Source organism: Oryza brachyantha, chromosome 6 (genome assembly GCF_000231095.2).
Source record: "Oryza brachyantha chromosome 6, ObraRS2, whole genome shotgun sequence".
In the NCBI taxonomy this organism is placed as follows: Eukaryota; Viridiplantae; Streptophyta; class Magnoliopsida; order Poales; family Poaceae; genus Oryza; species Oryza brachyantha.
The window spans coordinates 2,703,676-2,723,546 of record NC_023168.2 but is presented as its reverse complement, the minus strand read 5'-3'; the positions used below and the strand labels follow the sequence as shown (position 1 = coordinate 2,723,546).

The window sequence follows — 19,871 nt, the reverse complement described above, 5'->3', positions numbered from 1 at the left end:
AATTACATTTGGTACTTTCAAGTATGGCAATGGTACCTAATCCAGGGACCAGTGGCCTAAACATGGCCCATACTTTGGGCAGACATACTTCTCTAAAGTGTAGCAGAGATAACATAAAGTAATTCCGATTACCCCTTCATTGCAGACATGAGTACAGCAATCACTAGATGGGGCCAGGGTTTTGTTCAGAAGCAGAGGATGTATATATATCATCTCTGGGTCAAAGGGGTTGCAACAATCTAAGTTCATAGCTCCTCACTGTTCCATCTGAGTTGGAGTGCTAGTCCAGTCTCTGAACTTCTTCAAGATTCTTAAACAGAGATCAAAATGAAGACCTCCTTGCCATTGGTTGCTGCTGTCCTGGTTCTGTTCCTGATGGCTGCAACAGTTCAGAGCATTCGGTTGGATGCAGAGAGTCATTCAGCATTCAGCAACCAGATTGTGAATAATGTAAGTGTTCATCACTAGCTAATCATCTGAGTTTTCTGATTAAGGATTGGGCAATGACTCTCTCTGCTGACACTAAGTTGCTAACTGATGTACATTCTTTGTTTGCAGACATCAGGAGATAAAGTAGCAGTAGCAAAGACTGATGGTGAGCCATCTGGTGAAATGGAGAAAACCATTTCTGAAGAGAAGAATAGAGTAGGACATGAGCTGCCTGAGATCCATGTAGATTACTATGGTCCAAGGGGCCATAACCCTAGACATCACTGAACATTTTTTTTCTTCTTCTATTTTTCATTCTTTTTAGATAAGCTGTGCTCAGCTAGTGAGCATACCACATGAGGAGGCAACCTGCTATAGAGAGATCCAAGGTGTAATTTCATTTATTTTTCCCTTCTTCATTTTCTTTCCCCTGTTGAAGAGGGTGAGAAGCACCATTGATGTACTAACTTCTTGACAAGATTTCAATCAAGAAACTGGAACTTGATGACAGCATTTCAGATTTTTCAATCAGGAAAATGCAAATTTACGAGCCGGTAACGGCAAGCTTCTAATTGTTCATATTTACAAAGTTTCAATCAAGAAACTCACAGAATGCTTAGCTGTGTGCCTAATCCAACATACCATCCGCAGCTTTAGGTGTCAGTCTCACGTATGGCTGAGCATTGCCTGATGTGTGGCAGTTTTATTCGCCTGGTTTTCTTATTTATGTCATCAACTAGTTTGACAAAAGGCAGGTCAATGATTTCATAAACCAATAATGATTGTTAATTTAATCTTATAAGTATAGAATGCGTAGGAAACATACCGATCGCCAGATTAGCATTGACAAGTAAAGGACATTATCTAAAAAAAATTCCAACTAAGGGAATAGTCACTGAACTTGATTGCTCAGCGCCATTATTGTAAGAATTTCTGAATTTTTCTCCTGCTACTTTATATAGTGGATGATTTTTTATCTGAGCATGCATAATTCCCCTTATAATTATGTAACGTAGGCCATGAAGAAAGAAATTATGTTAGCCAAGTTGCAGTTCATGTGGGGCAGAAGGGGTAGCTCACAGCTGCAGCATTTTCTTTTTATTAAAAAAAAGGACTAAATGTCCTTGTCATGATGAATTGTTAGCGTGTAAAGGATTTTCTTATATTTTAGCCTCGAAATGATTATTCTAAGTAAAATGCCAGCGATTGGATCAGATAAGTCCATGTCATGTTATTGTGTTAAATTCGTTTATCATGTTTTGTTCATGCGCTATGACCTATATATTCGCAAGCGAAAATTAATTCCATGCCGACTGATTAAGACATTATGATTTACAGCGATTTTGGTTGGGCAACTCTCTTTTTTTTTTAAAAAAAAAGGAGAAAACTGGCCTTTTTTTGTTGCCAAATTTTTGATTGCCTGATCTGAACCAATAGAATGTAGAATAAGTCAAAAGTTGCTGGGTCAATCTGTCTTTATCGTAATCGTGTAACTGCTGATAAAAAAATATAATTTATAATCCTAGGCAGGTTATGTTCATTGAAAAGTGATTGTGATATTCCTCTAAAAAAGTGATTGTGACATTGATCCTTAGTTAAAAAGTAACTAGCGAAGAGACATCATATTATAAACACATTGTCAACAATAAATAAAGACTAAGCTGAAGCTGACTTCTGACTCAAGCTAAAAGTGATTTTGCTTTGATACCATGCTAATCGCTAATGTACTGGTAGTACAAAAATTTAGACAAGTTTTGATCCTAAACATCGTGGTCAAGTGGCAACTTCGGGTGAAAATTCAAATCTTGCCAAACCACTTTTTAAAATCTCAACTATTTGGTAGCGCAAAATTTTGAACCAAAACAGCTTTAGACTACTGTTTAGTTAAACTGGATAGAACCACGTAGATTGCGGCTTACAGCTCCATCTTTTATTTCTGTTTATGCTTATAAGCCAAATTTAAATTTTTAAGTATAAATTGGAGTTGATTTTGAATTTTTTTCATCGTAGTTTAATTTTTAGCATTGCTTTTAGATCTCTAAGAATACATATATAAAAGTTTTATTTATAAATTATTACAAATATGTAGTTTGGTATTTTTTATTAAAAAAGTCAAACAATCACCACTTAGAGTCCCTAGTTGTGAAAGCATTGGGAGAGATTTCGGGCCTTTATATTGTGGGGCTCCTAAGTAGGGAGTTTTTCCATCGATCTAAAAAAATTTGAAGTGCTACCAGCCTTATCTTTTTCCTTTCGCTTGTGTTTATAAGCCAAAATTTTAATTTTAGAGTAATTTTTTTGAGAGGATGGGGTTATAGTTGTTTATTTTTCAGACTTAGTTTTTAGATCATTAAGAATACATATATAAATATGTAGATTGACTTTCTCTATAAAAAGCCAAACAATTACCTCCTTATGTGTATAGATGCTCCACTGGAGATGCTTTAAAATAAATCAAATAGTACATTTGGGTTGGCCCACATATATATATTCGAATCCTGATTTTGGATAGTGAACACATACTCCATATAGGTAAGTTGTCCAAACTCCTACGGTAAATATTATCCAAAATTAGGACGTGGACATGGTGTGGTTGCAGAAATCAAAAACAAAAGCAAAAGCCCTTCTTTGAGCAAACACGGCGACTACCATAAAAGGTCACGAAGGATATCAGATGTGACGAAGACCATGTAAATACATGGGAGTGGATTTTAAACTCGTGAGAAAAGAAAATTAGTTCATTGGGATTAGAATATACTAATCTTACCTAATTTTTTAGTATTATCTTAGCTATCTAAACAATATAATAATGGATTTCGTCGGAGGTCATCGGGGTCGGCTGACCCCGGCGGTAGTACTGTAGCTCCGCCCCTGCCGTTTTAAATAGTCATTAAAAATTTTAAAAAACTTATAAAGATAGATTAATATGAGATATATCACTACACAAACATACAAGTTCAAATATGACTTTCTATGGCCCATCACAAAAATAACAAATATGACTGTGAGTATATGTATATTATTCAGAATTTAATTTATTATTTTTGTTATGGATTAGAGAAGTCATATTTCAACTTGTATGTTTGTGTAATGATATACCAAATATTAATCTATCTTTACAAAAAAATTAAATTTTTTATGACTACTTAAATAGCATATAATAGACGAGGGGATATCCCTCAAGAGTTTAGATTACTTTCCGCATATAATAAAACTGAAAATACTTATATAGCGGGATGAGATTCAAATACTTGAAAATACTTGCATTTCTTGATGGGATGGAGTATCTGTCAAACAAAGATACGTATAGTTTTCAAAAAAAAAAAACCAAGATACGTACGTACAAGTATAAATTAATCGCAAAACCAAAAAGAAAAAAAACATTAACTACAAACCAAAATACACATCACAACAAACCCAAATGCATGCAATATATCCAAATCAACGACGTCGTCGGCGGGGAGGGAGAGAGGGTCTACGCCGGCGGCGCGACGGTGACGGCGCCGAACCACCGCGAGCAGGTGTAGACGGAGCAGAAGGCCTGCAGCGTGGTGAGCAGCAGCATGACGATGGCGGCGAGGAAGGTGAGCAGCTGCCACGAGCTGAAGACGTACTTGCGCATGAACCGCTTCGTCTTCACGCGCCACCGCGCGTCGTGGTAGCGGTTCGCCTCCTCCACCGCCGCGTCCATGAACGCCACCCTCGTCAGCCGCACCGACCTGCTCATCCCGTTCCACAGCCTCGCCACCTCGCCGTCGCTCTTCATCCGGTTCAGCACCACCCCGCGCCCCCGCAGCAGCGCCACGTCCTCGTCGGTGTCGATGATGCCGTTCATCAGCTCCGTGTACCGCGTCAGGACGAGCGGCCCCGACGCCGCCGACGCCTCGTAGGCGACCAGGTTGCGGAGCACCACCTCCGTGTTGCTGTCGAGCGTCACCACCGGGAGGTGGAACGTCGCCGTCTTGGCGTCGAAGGACACGCTGGAGATGTCGCCGTTCGTCGGGACGAACTGGACGCCGGCGTTGACGAGCTCCGACACGGAGGGGATCATGATCTCCTCGATCAGCGGCGGCCGGCTGATGTGGCCACCGGCTGTGGAGCTCGGGTCGCGGGCGGTGGAGCCCCCGTCGCCGGAAAAGAAGGACTCCACTGGGTGCTTCATCGCCGAGAAGCCCGGCACGACGGTGAGCATCTTCCATGGCGCCTTCACCGCGAACGAGATCGGCTTCGCCACGTACTGCATCGGGCCGGTCTTGAGGTTCGACACGATGCCCCACACGGCGGCGAACAGCTGCTTCACGTACTCGCAGCCGGCGGACGGCTTCTCATCGCCGCCGCCGCCGCCGCCGCCGCCGCCGTCAACCGGCTGCTCCTCGATGTCGTACCCCTCGTCGTGGCCGTTGGCGGCGTCGGCGGCGGCGGAGTCATCGGCCGGCTTCGGCACGAGCAGGTAGTACAGCAGCTCGAGGAGGTGCGCGTGCTTGGCGACGTCGATCGCCGGGAAGTTGTCCATCATCTTGAAGGGGCAGAGCTCCTTCATGAGGCCGGTGACCATCCTCCCCAGCAGCTCGCCGGCCTCATCCGCCGACGAGCACTGCGGCTCGAGGAGCTTGCGGAGGAGGAAGAGCGGCATCTGGTTCTCGAGCATGAGCATGTCGCGGAGGATGAGGTTGTGCGCCGACTTCCTCCCGGCGAAGTCGACGAGGTGCGCCATCCTCGACGACACCCTCCTCAGCGCCGGCTTGCCGCCGCCGCCGTCCTCCGACGCCTCGGCAGCGGCGAAGATCTGCAAGAATTCGAGCAGGAATGCGCCGTCGACGACCATCATCCACGCCAGCGTCTCGCCGCTGAAGTCGAGGTACCGGTGGTAGTACGCCCGCACCTTGCGCTCCAGCCGCGCGAACTGCTCGACGAGCTGCTCGAGCTTGACGCCGGCGCGGAGGTGCCTCTGCGCGCGGCGCGCCGCGGCGAGCTTGTACCGCTCCATCTCGTACAGCTCCGGCCGCCAGTGGTGGTACGGCCCCAGCGCAATGAACTGCGGCACGTACGCCTCCGGCTTGTGCACCTGCAGCTGCTTGGGCACGTTGAACACGGACACCGGGATGCCGTTGTCGTCGTCGTCCTCGCCGCCGTCCTCCTGGAGGGAGTGCCGGATCTGGATCACCCACCGGAGCTCGTCGAACACCAGCGGCGCGCCCTGCCGGCCGCCGGGATGGTGATCGGAGCCAGCCATTGCCGATCAACTCGAGCTCGAGCTAGCTAATTGCACACGTGCAAGCTACCGAGCCGCCTCTCACTGTCACTGGCTCACTCACTGCAGCTTCTTGTTGCTCTGTTAGTTTCATCCACTTTTGCAGTAATATATAGCGAACCTATCATAGATTCACGATTAAATTACATGGCGTGTAAATTTGTTTAAAGTTCGAACTAATTAAGTATACTTGATGGCGAATTGGCAATAAGAACGTGGAAATTTTTTTTTAAAAAAAGAGGGAACTGTTTGGTCAGTAGAGTTGAAACTCGTTCTGCCATTCCATGTTCATCTGGGCCATGCATGTCTCCTTCATTTTTCACATGCTCACCAGCCGCAGAGAGATGATGATTAACCCAAAAATGTTTCAAGCATTGGTCAGTTTACTTTAGTTTGCACACGATTAATACTGAACAATGCAAAGAATTCAGCATTGGTAGAACTTATTTACAACAATTAATCAGCTGAAATCTCCCTAAAATTCTGTCATGTTCCGACGAACTCTCACTCAAGAGGAGGAGCAACTTGCAGCAAGCAACCCTGGAGTCTGGATCTAGCTAAGTGCAGTGACAGTGTGACACATTTGCCGAACAAAATGGCCATAATTCATCCATAAAATATCCATCAGATCGGGCATGATCAATCACTAGCTCCAAGTCGCGATTGATCGATGCATCTATGGGCATGCATGATATGATCAGAACATGGCACTGATCATACACACACTATATACCAGACTGGAAAGGACATTGATTTAGTTCTAGCAATGGATTGCTGAAGAATCTGAATATGACCACTTGAGTGTTTCTGATCGACTGAACCAGCTTTGCATGGCTATAATAACAGGAAGCGTGGATCATGAGCGCTGGCAGTGAGTAAGCCTGTGACCCCGGTTAAGCTTTTGTTTATCTACATGTGGGGCGCTAAATTAGCTGTTTTTTTTGGTCCAAGAAATTTGGGCTGGATGGCCACTCGCAATTATCATGGCATTATTCAACTCCCTTCTGATGCTGTCATGCCAGAGATGGGGCAACTTGAGCTTAAGTCCCATGTCTAGTAAAAAAATATATTGGAAAAGTACTAAATTTTAGATAAAATTTATTCAAAAAATATATACTTATTTGTTGAGCCTTAGGCTTGGAAATTTCGTGTTTCCACCCCTGATACCAACTACCAGTAGCAGGGAAGTAGTTTTTTAGCACACGGGTGTATATACACCCGTTGCTTGCATGCCATCTAAATAGTTATAAAAAATATGAAAAAAATTTGACAAGATAGATTAATATGAGTTACATCACTCCACAAACATGCAAGTTTAAATTCAACTTCTACAAGTTGTAGCAAAAATAACAAAAATAATTATGAATATGCGTATACTTAGTTTCAGTTTTGTTTGTTTTTTTACTGCAACTTATAGAAGTTTAATTTAAACTTGCATGTTTGTGGAGTGATATAACTTATATTAATCTATTTTGTCAATTTTTTTTCATATTTTTTGATGACTATTTAGATGACATGTAAGCACACGAGTGTATATATACTCATGTGCTAAAAACTGTTTCTCCCGTAGCAGCAGTGGAATTGTACCTGCTGTAGTTAACACTGATGGAATGGAGAAAGTTAACCATATATCTCCCACATAATTCGTTCAAAGAAAACACTAATAAGCTCTTACTTAAGTTGTGTCTACGATTTAGACCAATACTGATAGTTTTCTTTATTATCTACGAAACGTTCCGTTTATGTGTTAATCTCTTCAAGAAGCGGCTCGACTCTTGCAGGAGCATCACTGGTCTACTGGTTGCCTTGTGGGTACCTGTCACACCCGGAGTTTTATCCCAAGTCTAATTTCGTAAAAGAAAATTCGTAAATAATAATTAGCTTAATTAACTCAGGAAAAATCCCTCTAAAGAAATTAATTTAATTAAATCGAAGTTCGCAAATCGATTAACAGGATTTAAACTCAAATTGCAAAAGTATAAAATTTGGCAAAACAAATTAATTTAAAATTCGGTAAAAGTGGGGCTTTCCTCTTTTCCTCCTTTTTCCTTTCTTTTTTCCTTACTTCTTAAATTGGGCTGAAGTCCAATTTTCCTCTTTTCTTCCTTTTCCTTTTCCTTTTCCTTTTTGCTCCCTTTCTCTTTTTCTTCTTTTTCTTTTTCCTTTTTTCCCCTCCTCCTCGGCCGGCCCAGCCCAGCCAGCCAGCCGAGCCAGCCCAGCCCATCCCCTCTCCTCCCCTCCACGCGCGCTCCCCCTCCTCCATCTGTCTGGGCCGCTGGCCCATTTGCCCACGCACCGCACCCGCCCGCGCAAGTCTGCCTCGCCTCCCTTGGCCGACCGAACCGAGCCCGCACCGCTCCGCCGCCGACTCCAACTCCTCCGCCGCAACCGCCGCCGCCGAATCCGGCTTGCCGCCAACTTGGTCTCCTCCCCAACGGCCGCCAGCCCTAGCCGGCGCCTCCCCCCCATAAAACCCCCTCGTTCGTGCGCCGCCGTCACCCCTTTCCACACATCCCGAGCCGCCGCCGTGCCCCGTCATCTCGCCGTCGTCGGCCGATCTCGTCGCCGAACGCCGCAAGCCGCCGCTCGACCGCGTCACCACCTCCGCCTCGCCTTCGCCGACGCGCCGCCGTCTCCGTCGCCACCGGTGAGCGCTTCCCCTCCTCCCTCTCCCGTTCCCTCCACTGTCGCCGCCGTGCCCTCGCCGCGTCGTCGTCGCCGGGCGCCGCGAGTCGCCGGTCGTCGCCGCCGTGTCATCACCCGCCATCCTCGTCGCCTCGCCGTCAACGCCGTGCCATCGGCCGTCGTGCGCCACTGCCGCCGCGCCGATAGCCGCGCGCGCTCGCCGCTAACTACCTCCCCGCCTCCTTTACCTCCGCGACATTCCGCCGTCGTCACCGTCGCATCCCGGCTGCCCCTCCGCCTCCTCTCGGTCGCACCACCCCACGACACCGCTCGCTCGCCCCGCCACCGCGGCCACCCTGCTCGTGTCGCGCCCGTGCCACCGTCCCGGTTGCCGCCTTCCTTCTCTCGGCCGTCCTCCGCGAGCATGTCGCGCGCGCCTGTGTTGTCGTCGTGCCACGCCGTCGATCGTGCCGCGTCTGCTACCGCCGCACGTGCGCATCCCGCCGCCCGAGCCGCCGCTCTGCTGCGCCGTCGTGCTCGCACCCGCTCACGACCGCGCCGCTGGCCGTGTCCTACGCCGCTGCTGCTCGCCCCCACCCCACGCCGTCGCCGAGCCGCGCTCGTGCCACATGCCTCGCCGTGCGCCACCGCCTTGCTCCCTTTCGTAGGCGCAACCGCCGCTCCGCTTTCCCCGGTCGCGCCGTCGTCCGCAACGGTCACCGCTGATCCCGCCGCTCCGCCCGCGCCGGCCCAACGGCTGCGCCGCAACCGCCGTACCCACCGCCGTGGATTCTCCGTGCCACGTCGGCCCCGCGCTCGCTAACCGCCGGCCGCATTCCACGCCGCCGCTAACAACCTCCCCGTCTCCTCTGCGTCCGCGCCGGCTGTCACAACCACCTCCCCGCCCTAGCCAGCGCCGCCCCCCTATAAACCCCCTCTCCTTGCACGCCGCCGCCACATCTTTCCGCAAGCATCGCCGCGCCACCATCGCCCCGCCGCCGATCGATCTCGCCACCTCCTGCGTCACCGCCTCCGCCTCATCGACGCCGACTTATTGTCACCTTCCGCGTCATCGGTGAACACCCCTTCGCCTCTCCTCCTCACTTTCCCCTCACCGCGCCACCGCTTAGCCGCCGCGCATGCATGCGCGCCAAGCCACCGCCGCTCGGCCTCACTGTCTCCGCCACCTGCGCGCACGCCCGCCCTCACCTAGCGTCGCCGTCCCGCGCGGCGTTGCGTCGCCGCTCGCCACTTGGCGCCGTCGGCCGTCGCTGCCGGTTGGCCGGTCATCGTCGTGTTGCGCCGCCACAACCTCCCTCGCGCCGGTCGCCGCCGTCCACCAGCGGTCGTCCACCGCCATCGCCTTGCACCGCCGGCCACCGTCGTTGCTGCCTCCCGCTCGCGCCGCTCGGCCGAGCCATCTCCTCCCCCTCCTCTGTTCTCTCTCACTGCCTCGCCGGGCCCACCCATCACTCTCTCCCTCTCTCACCCAAGCTATGGGCCCGCTCTGTCAGCCTCTCTCTCATTCCCTCTCACGGGTCCCGCAGGTCAGTCTCCCCTCTCACCCCCTTTCTATCTCTCCCTGCGGGCCCCATGTGTCGGCCGCTGTCCCCTCTCTCTCTTTCACTACCAGTGGGGCCCACCTATCAGCGCACCCTCTCTCTCATGTGCTGACGTCACGCCTCCGATTAATTGCGCAATAATTCATTAAGGTTTTTTGTTTAGTTTAAAAACACAGTTAAACTTCTAAAATTCATAGCTAATTCATCTAGTCTCCGTTTAGATCCATTCAAGTTTCATTAAATCAAGAAAAATGTCAAGAATCCATTAAAAATAGTTTCTTTTTCTGTTTCAGTAGTTTTATAGTCTGTTTTTACTTGTTTTGCCTTGTTTGTCATAGGTTTTGACCCCGTCGCAGCGCCGTTCGTTCTCGAAGTTGTCGCGGAAGTTCCTCGTGGGTCAGAGCAAGGCAAGTGGCACCCTTCTTTGATCATATTGATCCCATGTTTATAAAATTCCCCGCTTTACATTCAAACATGCATTGTTTTATGCAAATCTATTTACTTTATTTACCTATTGGGCATTTACCTTTATATATCCGTTGATTCCCACTTATTATTGTAATCCCAGGGTTAATTTTGACTAGAAATAGGTTTAGGCAATGCTTAGCCATGCTTAATTCACCTAGCTCACCAATTATTATTTAATCATCTTTTACACTTTGATACACCTTTAATGGTTGTTATCATTATTCATTTCCCGATGCGGATTTAATACAACTAAAATATTGCTTATGGTGGGCTGTGGGTGCATGGTTTTGAGAGTCGCACCCATGGCAATTAAGGACCGGTTCTCGGGAAACCCTGAAAGTCTTACACGTACTAACCACAAGACAGAATGGGCAACGGTGAGACTCGTAATCTAGCTTGTCCCTATTCGACGTACCAAGGCAAGGGTGAGCGTGATGGAGTATGGACGGGCAATCGTGGTGTAACGAAAGCCTCTGCTGCTTCCGGATTCACTAAGGCACAAGAGGGGACTGCCCAACTTGGTGTAAAGGAGGGGGTGAAACCTGAAGTGCGGTGCGATTGTCTAGGGAGGGTTAGGTGAAAGGTCTTATCATGGTTTCCATACTGAGGTATCGCGGTGATACGTTGGGGCATGGTAACATGCTTGTGAGCCATGTCTTGTGGGTAAAGTTGTACACCTCTGCAGAGTAAAATTATTCGAATAGCCGTGCCCGCGGTTATTGGACGAACTGACAGATTCACTGGGATTAGTTGAACCTTTTATAATTTGATTAATCTTGGAACTGTTTTGACCCTGCGCAGCGTGGTGTAACGTTGGCAGTGGTTTGGGACTGTCGCAACGTGGTTTAACGTTGGACAGAGGGTTGACCTTGTTGCAATGTGTTGTAACGCTGGAAAGTGGTTTGGGCCTGTTGCAACGTGGTGTAACGTTGGACAGTGGATGATTATTTTAAATGTTACTTTACTTCTATTCAGTCTATTTTATCTACTGTTTTGCTAAATTACCACAGCTTTGTGCAATTTAACCTTAGCCTATCTTTGATACCCTATTGCATTCATTATTCCCCCTACTCTTGGGTATTACTTATTGAGTACGGTGGTTTGTACTCAGCCTTGCTTATTTTCCCTCCACCAAAGAAAGTGCCAAAATTCTAGTCAGAAGGTTGTTCCTAAGGTTGAAGTGAAGTTCAGTCCGCCGTCGAGAATGCCTGTGGTGTGGAGCCGTCATCGCTAGATGAAGCTGAAGATTAGATGGTCTAGTCTTGTTTTTCTTTTTCGCTGCATTTCGATAGATAATTATTTTTATTTGTTTTTAAGTCGTGGAACTGTGTATTAATTTATCATAGTATGTACTTGGGCTGATTTCTAGACTGAGATTCAATGCATGCTATTGTTCAGAAATTTGGTGTAAATTTCTAGACGTGACAGTACTACCTTCACCCATCATTCTTTTCTTAAGAAAATAGATCAATAGGTAAATTTCACTTTGGGCCACATTTTTTGACCAAAGTTTTACGATGGACCACGGCTAAATCAATCTTTCACTTAACATCACGTTCCTTTGCACTTGTTGGCAGTTGGACCAGGTTTGAGTAAAAGAATAGCACATGTGAGAGAAAAGCTAGTTCTAACCATCATCTTCATTTGTATTAATATAAATATGTTTTGAGAATCACGTGAAACATGTTTTAAGCTATAATCTCATAATCATTCTTTTAGCAAATCACAGAAATCAGAGATGATGTGAATATATTCATAAGAAAGGCATAAGTTTATATACATCAAAGGAGAAAATGAAAATGAGTAGAATGGAAATATAAATAAAAGTAGTTGGTTAGATAACTTTCAAACTAGAAAAGAATAAAGAAATCATACAACATTTTACCTTTATAAAATTTATCCCTTGCTGTATGAAACTTTTTCATATATTTTCTGTGTGTTGACCCCTACTCCAAATTGCAAACTTGTTGAAAGACATATGGTGTTAAGTGAAAAAATTGGTTTAGACCTAGTCCATTGTGAAACTTTGGCCAAAATATATGGCTCAAAGCAAAATTTACTCTAGATAATACATGGCCTCTATATCTAAACTGGATGTACACAGCCAATTCAACCATCATTAATTCTTAGTTGGTGCAGAAAATGCAAGTTATGCTTCTATTGTTAAAAAAAAGTTGCCTTTTGTATATGCCCTTACACAAGTAATTTTGTCTGTGTGCTGTGTGCCTATATGTTTTTCCCATAACCCATTAATTTCCATGAACGCAATATGACTTGCTACATCAAAATGTTTAGAGAAAGACACACAAGATACATCGTTTTATAGATATACTCTCACTGGACAAAAATATTTGTAATTTTGGACCAATGAAATGACCTGCGTGTAGTACCTTTTGGCTGTTGGAAACGCCATATAAAACTCAGCAGATTTTTTGAAAATAATATTTTTTTAATGTAAAATTACAAAAAAAAAAGGTTCATGTCACATGGAACTGTGAGAATAGCACCCTCGAAAGAGTAGTTCGGCAGGGTGCCTATCAAACAGGGGGAGAGTGACTTATGAAATCCCCAATTCGATAGGTCTAACATCCATGCTATTTGTGTTGTAATAGGTAACGGACCTGTTAAACTAGGGGAGTTTGATAGGGTCATGCTACTCTCTCCATGTTCGACAAGCATTTTGTCGAATTCCTCCAGTTCGACAGGATGATATTCTCGCAATTACACATGCCAGAAAATTATTTTTGTAATTTTATATTAAAATAATATTATTTTTAGAAAAAAAAAACTAAAACTCAGAGGAGCCAGGAGGGAGCACTTTTTTTTCATCTGTAAGATAGAGAAAGAGGTCGCTGACAGGCTAAATCCCTTCTTCCACTGGGCCACACGAGTGACAAAGTTCTTCACTCCCGGCCCACCAGGCCACCACCTCGGTCGTCCCCTCCGCCTCTTCCGGCCCGGCCCGGCCCATCGAAACCAACCCGTCGCTTTCCGCTTTTCCAGCACCAAACCCACCGTGCCCCGGCCCGGCCGGCACAGTCGCCGTCGCCGTCGGAGAGGTGACGTGAACCTGCCCCACCCCCTTGCTTTGTCACTGACACGTGGGCCACCGCAAGAGGGACCCACGTGTCAGGGACTCCCCACAAATCCCACTTTAATACAGAGCTCGCCGACGCGGCAGCGCGCAAAACCCCCCTCTGCTCTGCTCCGCTCCTCTCACCGTCTCGTCGTGGAGGCATCTCCCTCTCCGCGCGGCGGTGCTGGTGTGCGTGCGTGAGCTTGATCGGGGGGAGGAATAGGATGAGGGGGGCGGTGGCGGTGAAGGCGGGGAGCAGGCCGCCGTGGGTGGGGCTGGGGGCGGCGGTGTGGGTGCAGGTGGCCGGCGGAGCCAGCTCCACCTTCGCGCTCTACTCCCACGCGCTCAAGGTCGCGCTCGGCGCCGACCAGCGCCGCCTCGCGCTGCTGGGCGTCGCCTGCGACGTCGGGGAGAACCTCGGGCTGCTCCCCGGGGTGCTCTGCAACCGCCTCCACCCCGCGCTGCTGCTGCTCGTCGGCGCCGCCGCCTGCCTCCTCGGCTACGGATCCACCTGGCTCGCCGTCTCTGCCTCCGGCCCTGCGCTGCCGTACTGGCTGGTGATCGATCTATCCATCCTTCTCAGTTCTCTGCTCTGAAAAAAAAATTCCTTGCTTTCTTGGATCTGTTGCTACTAGCTAATTCACTTCTGAGATCGGTTTGCCAAGTCCTTTTTAGTAATTTTGGTTTTAAAGAAATTGCATTTTCAATGCACTATTAGCTGTACATTTTTCGCTAGGTTGTGAAATTGGACTTGAATTGGTGTACTATATTGTAGTGTGATTTGAGGTGTGGTGCGCTTCTTTTACGCCAAGTGGCCACTTTTAGGCGGTGCAAGTAACGACTTTGTAAATATGGTAGCAAGGAACCTGTTCCCGGGAACAAAAGGAGTCATTTTCTAAGATCCTAGAGACAAAAGAAAACACCAAATTGAGAATCGTTGTACCAAGCACTATCAAACAAGTATGGACCACATTTGGGTTGAAAAAAACATGCGCCATTTGGCTTGACACGCCAGCAACGCGCACAGATTGAGGAGTTTTACTTCTACACACAAACAAGATATCTGTGTAACTGTGTTGGGGCAGGTTTTGTGGGGTTTAGCTTTCTTGACTAGCTTCTTCTGATGGTGATCTTTACTTTGATACTAGTAGTAATCAAGGATACCTTGAACTGACTAGTGATCCTGTTGTTGTATTTCAGATATGGTTTGCCTTGTGCCTTGCTGCAAACAGTGGTGCATGGTTGGGGACTGCTGTTTTGGTAACCAACATGAGGAACTTTCCACTCAGTAGAGGTGCTGTTGCTGGCATCCTTAAAGGGTACGCCGGTTTGAGTGCTGCTGTGTACACTGTGATATACACTGGAGTACTCCATGATTCAGCGGCGAACTTTCTGCTTTTTCTCACCCTGGGAGTTCCCGTTGTATGCCTCGTGACAATGTACTTCGTGCGGCCTTGTGAACCCTCACTTGTGGAGAACTCTTCGGAGAAAGTCCATTTTCTGTTCACACAACTCTCCAGTGTTCTTCTAGGGGCTTATCTTGTTGCAGCTACGATATTGGATCATTTCGTAACTCTTACTGATGCTCTGAACTATGTTCTGCTTGTCATTATGGTCCTTATCCTATTTGTTCCACTTACAGTACCCTTGAAAATGACATTGTTTCCAAGTAACCGAAGAAAAGGGCAATCCGATTCATCAGATTGCTCTTCCTCTGCTGATCATGGGCATACAGAACCATTACTTCCTTCGTCATCAGCATCAAACCTTAGTAATATAGAAGATGATGATTCCATGGATATTGACATTCTCTTAGCTGAGGGTGAAGGGGCTATAAAGCAGAAGAGAAGAAGACCAAAAAGGGGAGAGGACTTCAGATTTCGTGAAGCACTGCTGAAGGCTGATTTCTGGCTTTTATTTGCAGTATATTTTATTGGGGTCGGTTCTGGAGTCACTGTTCTTAATAATCTAGCACAAGTTGGAATTGCAGCAGGTGTTGTTGATACAACCATATCACTTTCCCTCTTCAGTTTCGGCAATTTTTTTGGCCGTTTAGGAGGCGGTGCTGTTTCTGAGTATCTTGTCAGGTAATGGAATTTCTTGTCCTACATAGTTGCATTTGTTTTGAAATGATGCTTAGTCATTCCATCAAGTTTCTTGGAGTTTGTGGTTTAGTGTGTGGTACCTGGTAGATACCCCTCTCATAAATTTCCTTTGTTTTGTGTGTGTGGGGGGGGGGGGTGCAAACATGTTATATTCTGCCATCGTTCATGATTCATCTATTTCCCTCATCAAACTTCCAATCCAGGTTCAAACTTTCAGCTAGTAAATAACAAACCAACCATAACTTCTCTACTTTTTAATATAAGAAACAGTAGGTATAGTTCCCTCCCCCAATATGTATAAATGTTAAATCGACAATACTTTCTTTGGGGTTCATTGCTGAAGTACCTTGTTTTATGTTCAAAATTTCTGTATGACTATTCTGTACTCAGTTCATTGATCTTCATTGCAGGTCAAGGACCCTTCCACGGACAACATTGATTACATGCACCCAAGTCATGATGATAATTATATACCTTCTCTTTGCATTGGGTCACCATGCCACACTTCATGTCTCTGTTGCTTTACTTGGCATTTGTTACGGTGCCCAATTCTCGGTGATGGTGTCAACTTCATCGGAGCTGTTTGGATTGAAGCACTTCGGAAAGATTTTCAATTTCATCTCATTGGGGAATCCTCTTGGCGCGCTCTTGTTTAACAGTCTCGCAGGGTACGTTTATGACAAGGAAGTGGAAAGACAGCACGCCACAACAATGGACACTGACATTGCATGCCATGGCCCTAACTGTTTCAGACTTACATTTTGCGTTCTAGCTGGCGTGGCTAGCTTGGGCACATTGCTGAGCATAGTTTTGACAGTGAGAATCCGACCAGTATATCAGATGCTCTATGCTGGTGGATCCTTCAGCCAGCCGAGGAGCTCTGCTCACTGAGAAAGGCATTCAAGAATTTGCATTAATGTAGTATATGAGATAGAGAGCTTGCTTGATGGTATTCTTGGATCTACTATATTCAGTTATGAGTATTGGTGATCTACACTGTTATTTGAGCTATGAGGTTCAGGAATGAGAGATTTTTGTCGAGTTTCTAGTGCTAGATTCTGGTGCTGCTGGTTCTAGGCTAATGCGCTGAAGCAACAAACCGAGAATGTAATAACAGAATTTGCTCCTTTTGTATCATAGCAATTTATAATATACTAAAATCTCACAATAGGTGTGATATTTGGGTGTTATCATGTTCTGAGAAAAAAAAATATATCTCATGCATTTCAGCATCTCAGCACTCAGCAGAATAGGCTATTGCCCATTTCTTCAAAGGTATGGTTTACTATTGCCCATTTCTTCAAAGGTATGGTTTATCTATGAAGCTAGCTACTTGTCCAATTTGACCTTGTTCCAGCACTAGATTTGGCATCAAACGAGGCAAGAATTATTAATCTGCACCTCAAGTCTGAACTCAAACCATGTGGCCAATTACTACAGGTGATTGGAGTTACATTTATAGTACTAGCACTGAATTAACAGTCATTACCACCTATCAAACGTTATATCACTCTCTGCTACTACTGTAAACTCTAATTACTTTTGTGTGGATCAAGGGGACAATGACGCGTCAGGCAGCAAGAATCCTCCTGAAGCTTCATAAACTCTGATTACTTTTGTGTGAAGCGTGCTGAATTTTTTTAACAGGCAGATGGCGCCCCAGATTTGATCAGGTCCAGGTTGGCCAGCTACACTGCACTGAAGCCGACAGATCTAAAAACCCTGCACAAAAATGTCCTCCTGCCTTTTTCAATAGTGGCTGAAGTGACTGTCACCACCACATCACACACTACTAGCTGTTCAGATCTGAAAAAAACCTCCTTGGCATGTAGTCCAATCACCCTTGTTTTGTTTCTGATCTGAATTGTGAAACTGTCAGCATGTGCTACGACTGTCAAGGCTCGATCTCAAAAGTAAGCTTTGTCCTTTGCAGCTAGCTGCAGCTTAATTAATTACTCATTGAAAGTATGCATTTATTTATTAGTCCTGAGCTCTATCATATTGGCTAAATTGGCCTACTCCGTACATGGCACATGCACAAACAATAATAGATGGATGCTACAGTGAAGAACGGTGATGTATTCATGGCTGAACATGAAAATGAAGATACTGCTGAAAAGAAACAGGGCCACTTTGATGAGTTATCTTGTCACTGCACCAGTGAACATTGCAACTATGAACAATGCAATAACCAAACAAGAAAAAGAAAATGGTATTGCCAAAACCAAATGATTTTTGATTTCTTGCTCCAGAGACAAACAAGAACAGTGGTAAAACAGTTAAAAAAAACACAAGCTTGATCTTCTTCTCCACACACACACATACAGTTACAAAACATAGCAGTAACGAGCATACACACAGACAGCAGCTGGTAGCCTAGGAGTGAGCAGTGAGCCAGTGGCCACGGTGGATTTACATGGCGGCATGCAAGGCAAGGTCTCCTATGTGGGCTTGAGATCTTGGAACATGGACTCCCACCGCATGTCGTCGCCGCCGTCGCCGTCATCGTCGTCATCGCTGTAGGTGTAGGTGTCGGGGTTTGCGAAGCAGCCGGCTATCGCCGCCTTGGCGGGGGCGGCGGCCTTGTACGTGGCCGCGCCGTTCGTCGGCCTCGTCCTCTTCTTCCCGCCGCCGCTGCTGTTGGTGAGCATGGGCTTGCTCACGTGCCTCAGCAGCGCCATCTTCCTGGCGCTGCCGCCACGCCGGGCGGCGGACGACGGCGCCGCGAGAGGTGCCTTCCACAACAGCGGCGACGGGCGCGGCGCGACTGCGACGGCGGTCTTGTCGCGGCGGGCCACGGAGCGGAGGCGGTCGGCGAGGGAGAGCGCGGAGCGGCGCACGGCCGCGGCGAGCAGCCTGGTGGCGCGCCACGGGAGCTGGACGGCGGCGGCGGAGGAGGAGGAGGAGGGGCGCGGCTTGTCCCTCCTGGCGAGGTTGAGGATCTCGAGGCGGTGCTTGGCGACGGGGACGCCCATGGTGGCGAGGAACTCGTGGTCGAGACGGCGCAGGTCGCCGGCGGCGAGGTCGTTGCGCGCGAAGAGGAGCGCGTACTGGAACGCCACGTCCGGCTGGAGCCCCGCCCTGCACATCCACGCGTACCAGTCCATCGCCCCGCCCGCTCGCCCGCTCGCCGCGGCGCGTGCGCTGCTTTAGTACCCCGCCGATCCGGTGCGCGAGGTGACGCGCCGTGGACCACGGCGAGGCGGCGGCGCGCGTGACGAGACGAGACGAGACGAGAGAGCGCGTCGCGCGCGAGCAACGGGATCTTGTGTGGTGCGGTTGGCGCGCGGGGGCCCACGACGGTTGGGCCGGAACGGGGGGTCGCGGCCTTCGCGTGTGGGCCCAAGTTAATTTCTGCAGGGGACGGGATTGACGTGGTGGGCCCATATATGGGCCCATTATGAATTTGGCCCATGGGGGTGCTCCCAGCCGACCGAAGAACGTGGTCGACTGTGTTTCGATGGGCCGTAATAAGCACTAGTGTGGTGATACGCGCAGTGACAGCTAGATCGTCATGATTTTTTTTAGATGATAGTATGTACTTTTATTGTTGAACAAATAAAATTATTGAACAAAATGTTTCGCATTTTATTGCAAATAATATTAAAAAGATAATATAAAACATGATGGATCCTTTAGTATTCTCTTAATGATACGATAAATCAAAGATATATAAAATTTATGTTACTTTTTATTTTCTTCCCTCCATATCTATCTTTATGAATTGGTGGCATTTTTCTACTATCTTGAAGGGCATTCTTACGCCCACCAAAAATGGCATACTCTATCGTATTTTTTTTCAGTAAATATCATATTGTATATACATAATAGTCTAAAACATGTTTCAAATTTAGAAAAAAAATCCATCATTATAAATATTTTATTTCATTGTTATTGTTCATGGTTGGGACTTTTTATTATATTTATTATGCGAAACCTTGGTGAATACCGACGCATAGGAACTGTTATCCCTATTTTGTAATAATGCAAAGCACTGTCTTTTGTACAGATTTCGTTCACTTTTTGGACGGCCGTTCTATTTTAGCTAAATCATTTTAGTACCTTTCTGGGGGAAAGGACGAAAAATAAAATGCACCAAAAGTCAAATGCAAGTACCAAAAAACAGATGACGAAAGGCAAATATATACTGTCTTTTTCGTTGCTCAGTAGATGAGACATTCTCAATTTGACCATTACTAAAGAGAACAGAAAAAAAAAACCCCCGCAATTTGTCAAATTTGACAGATTCTGATCGAGTAACAGATAAACCAAGAACAACAAACTTCATACAAGTGACACCAAGACTCGCTATCATACTTGCTACCAAATTGCGATACAAATTAGGATGCAACCAG

The 19,871-nt window shown here is 46.8% G+C and overlaps 3 protein-coding genes across 3 annotated transcripts; 1 reads left to right on the top strand and 2 right to left on the bottom strand.

Moving 5' to 3' along the window:
* Positions 1-3,812: 3,812 nt before the first annotated feature.
* On the bottom strand, positions 3,813-5,662 carry LOC102716979 (putative UPF0481 protein At3g02645). Its single transcript, XM_040524867.1, has 2 exons — positions 3,915-5,662; positions 3,813-3,816 (listed from the first exon to the last, which is right to left on the bottom strand). The coding sequence occupies exons 1-2, from the start codon at positions 5,660-5,662 to the stop codon at positions 3,813-3,815; spliced, it is 1,752 nt and encodes a 583-aa protein (XP_040380801.1).
* A 7,888-nt stretch (positions 5,663-13,550) lies between these two features.
* On the top strand, positions 13,551-16,706 carry LOC102716699 (protein NUCLEAR FUSION DEFECTIVE 4). Its single transcript, XM_040525151.1, has 3 exons — positions 13,551-13,968; positions 14,612-15,498; positions 15,927-16,706. Exons 1-3 carry the CDS (start codon positions 13,636-13,638, stop codon positions 16,405-16,407), a joined length of 1,701 nt encoding a protein of 566 aa, XP_040381085.1. The 5' UTR covers positions 13,551-13,635; the 3' UTR covers positions 16,408-16,706.
* A 1,251-nt stretch (positions 16,707-17,957) lies between these two features.
* Positions 17,958-18,623, bottom strand: LOC121054673. Its single transcript, XM_040524866.1, has one exon. The coding sequence runs from the start codon at positions 18,621-18,623 to the stop codon at positions 17,958-17,960; it is 666 nt and encodes a 221-aa protein (XP_040380800.1).
* Positions 18,624-19,871: the final 1,248 nt, after the last annotated feature.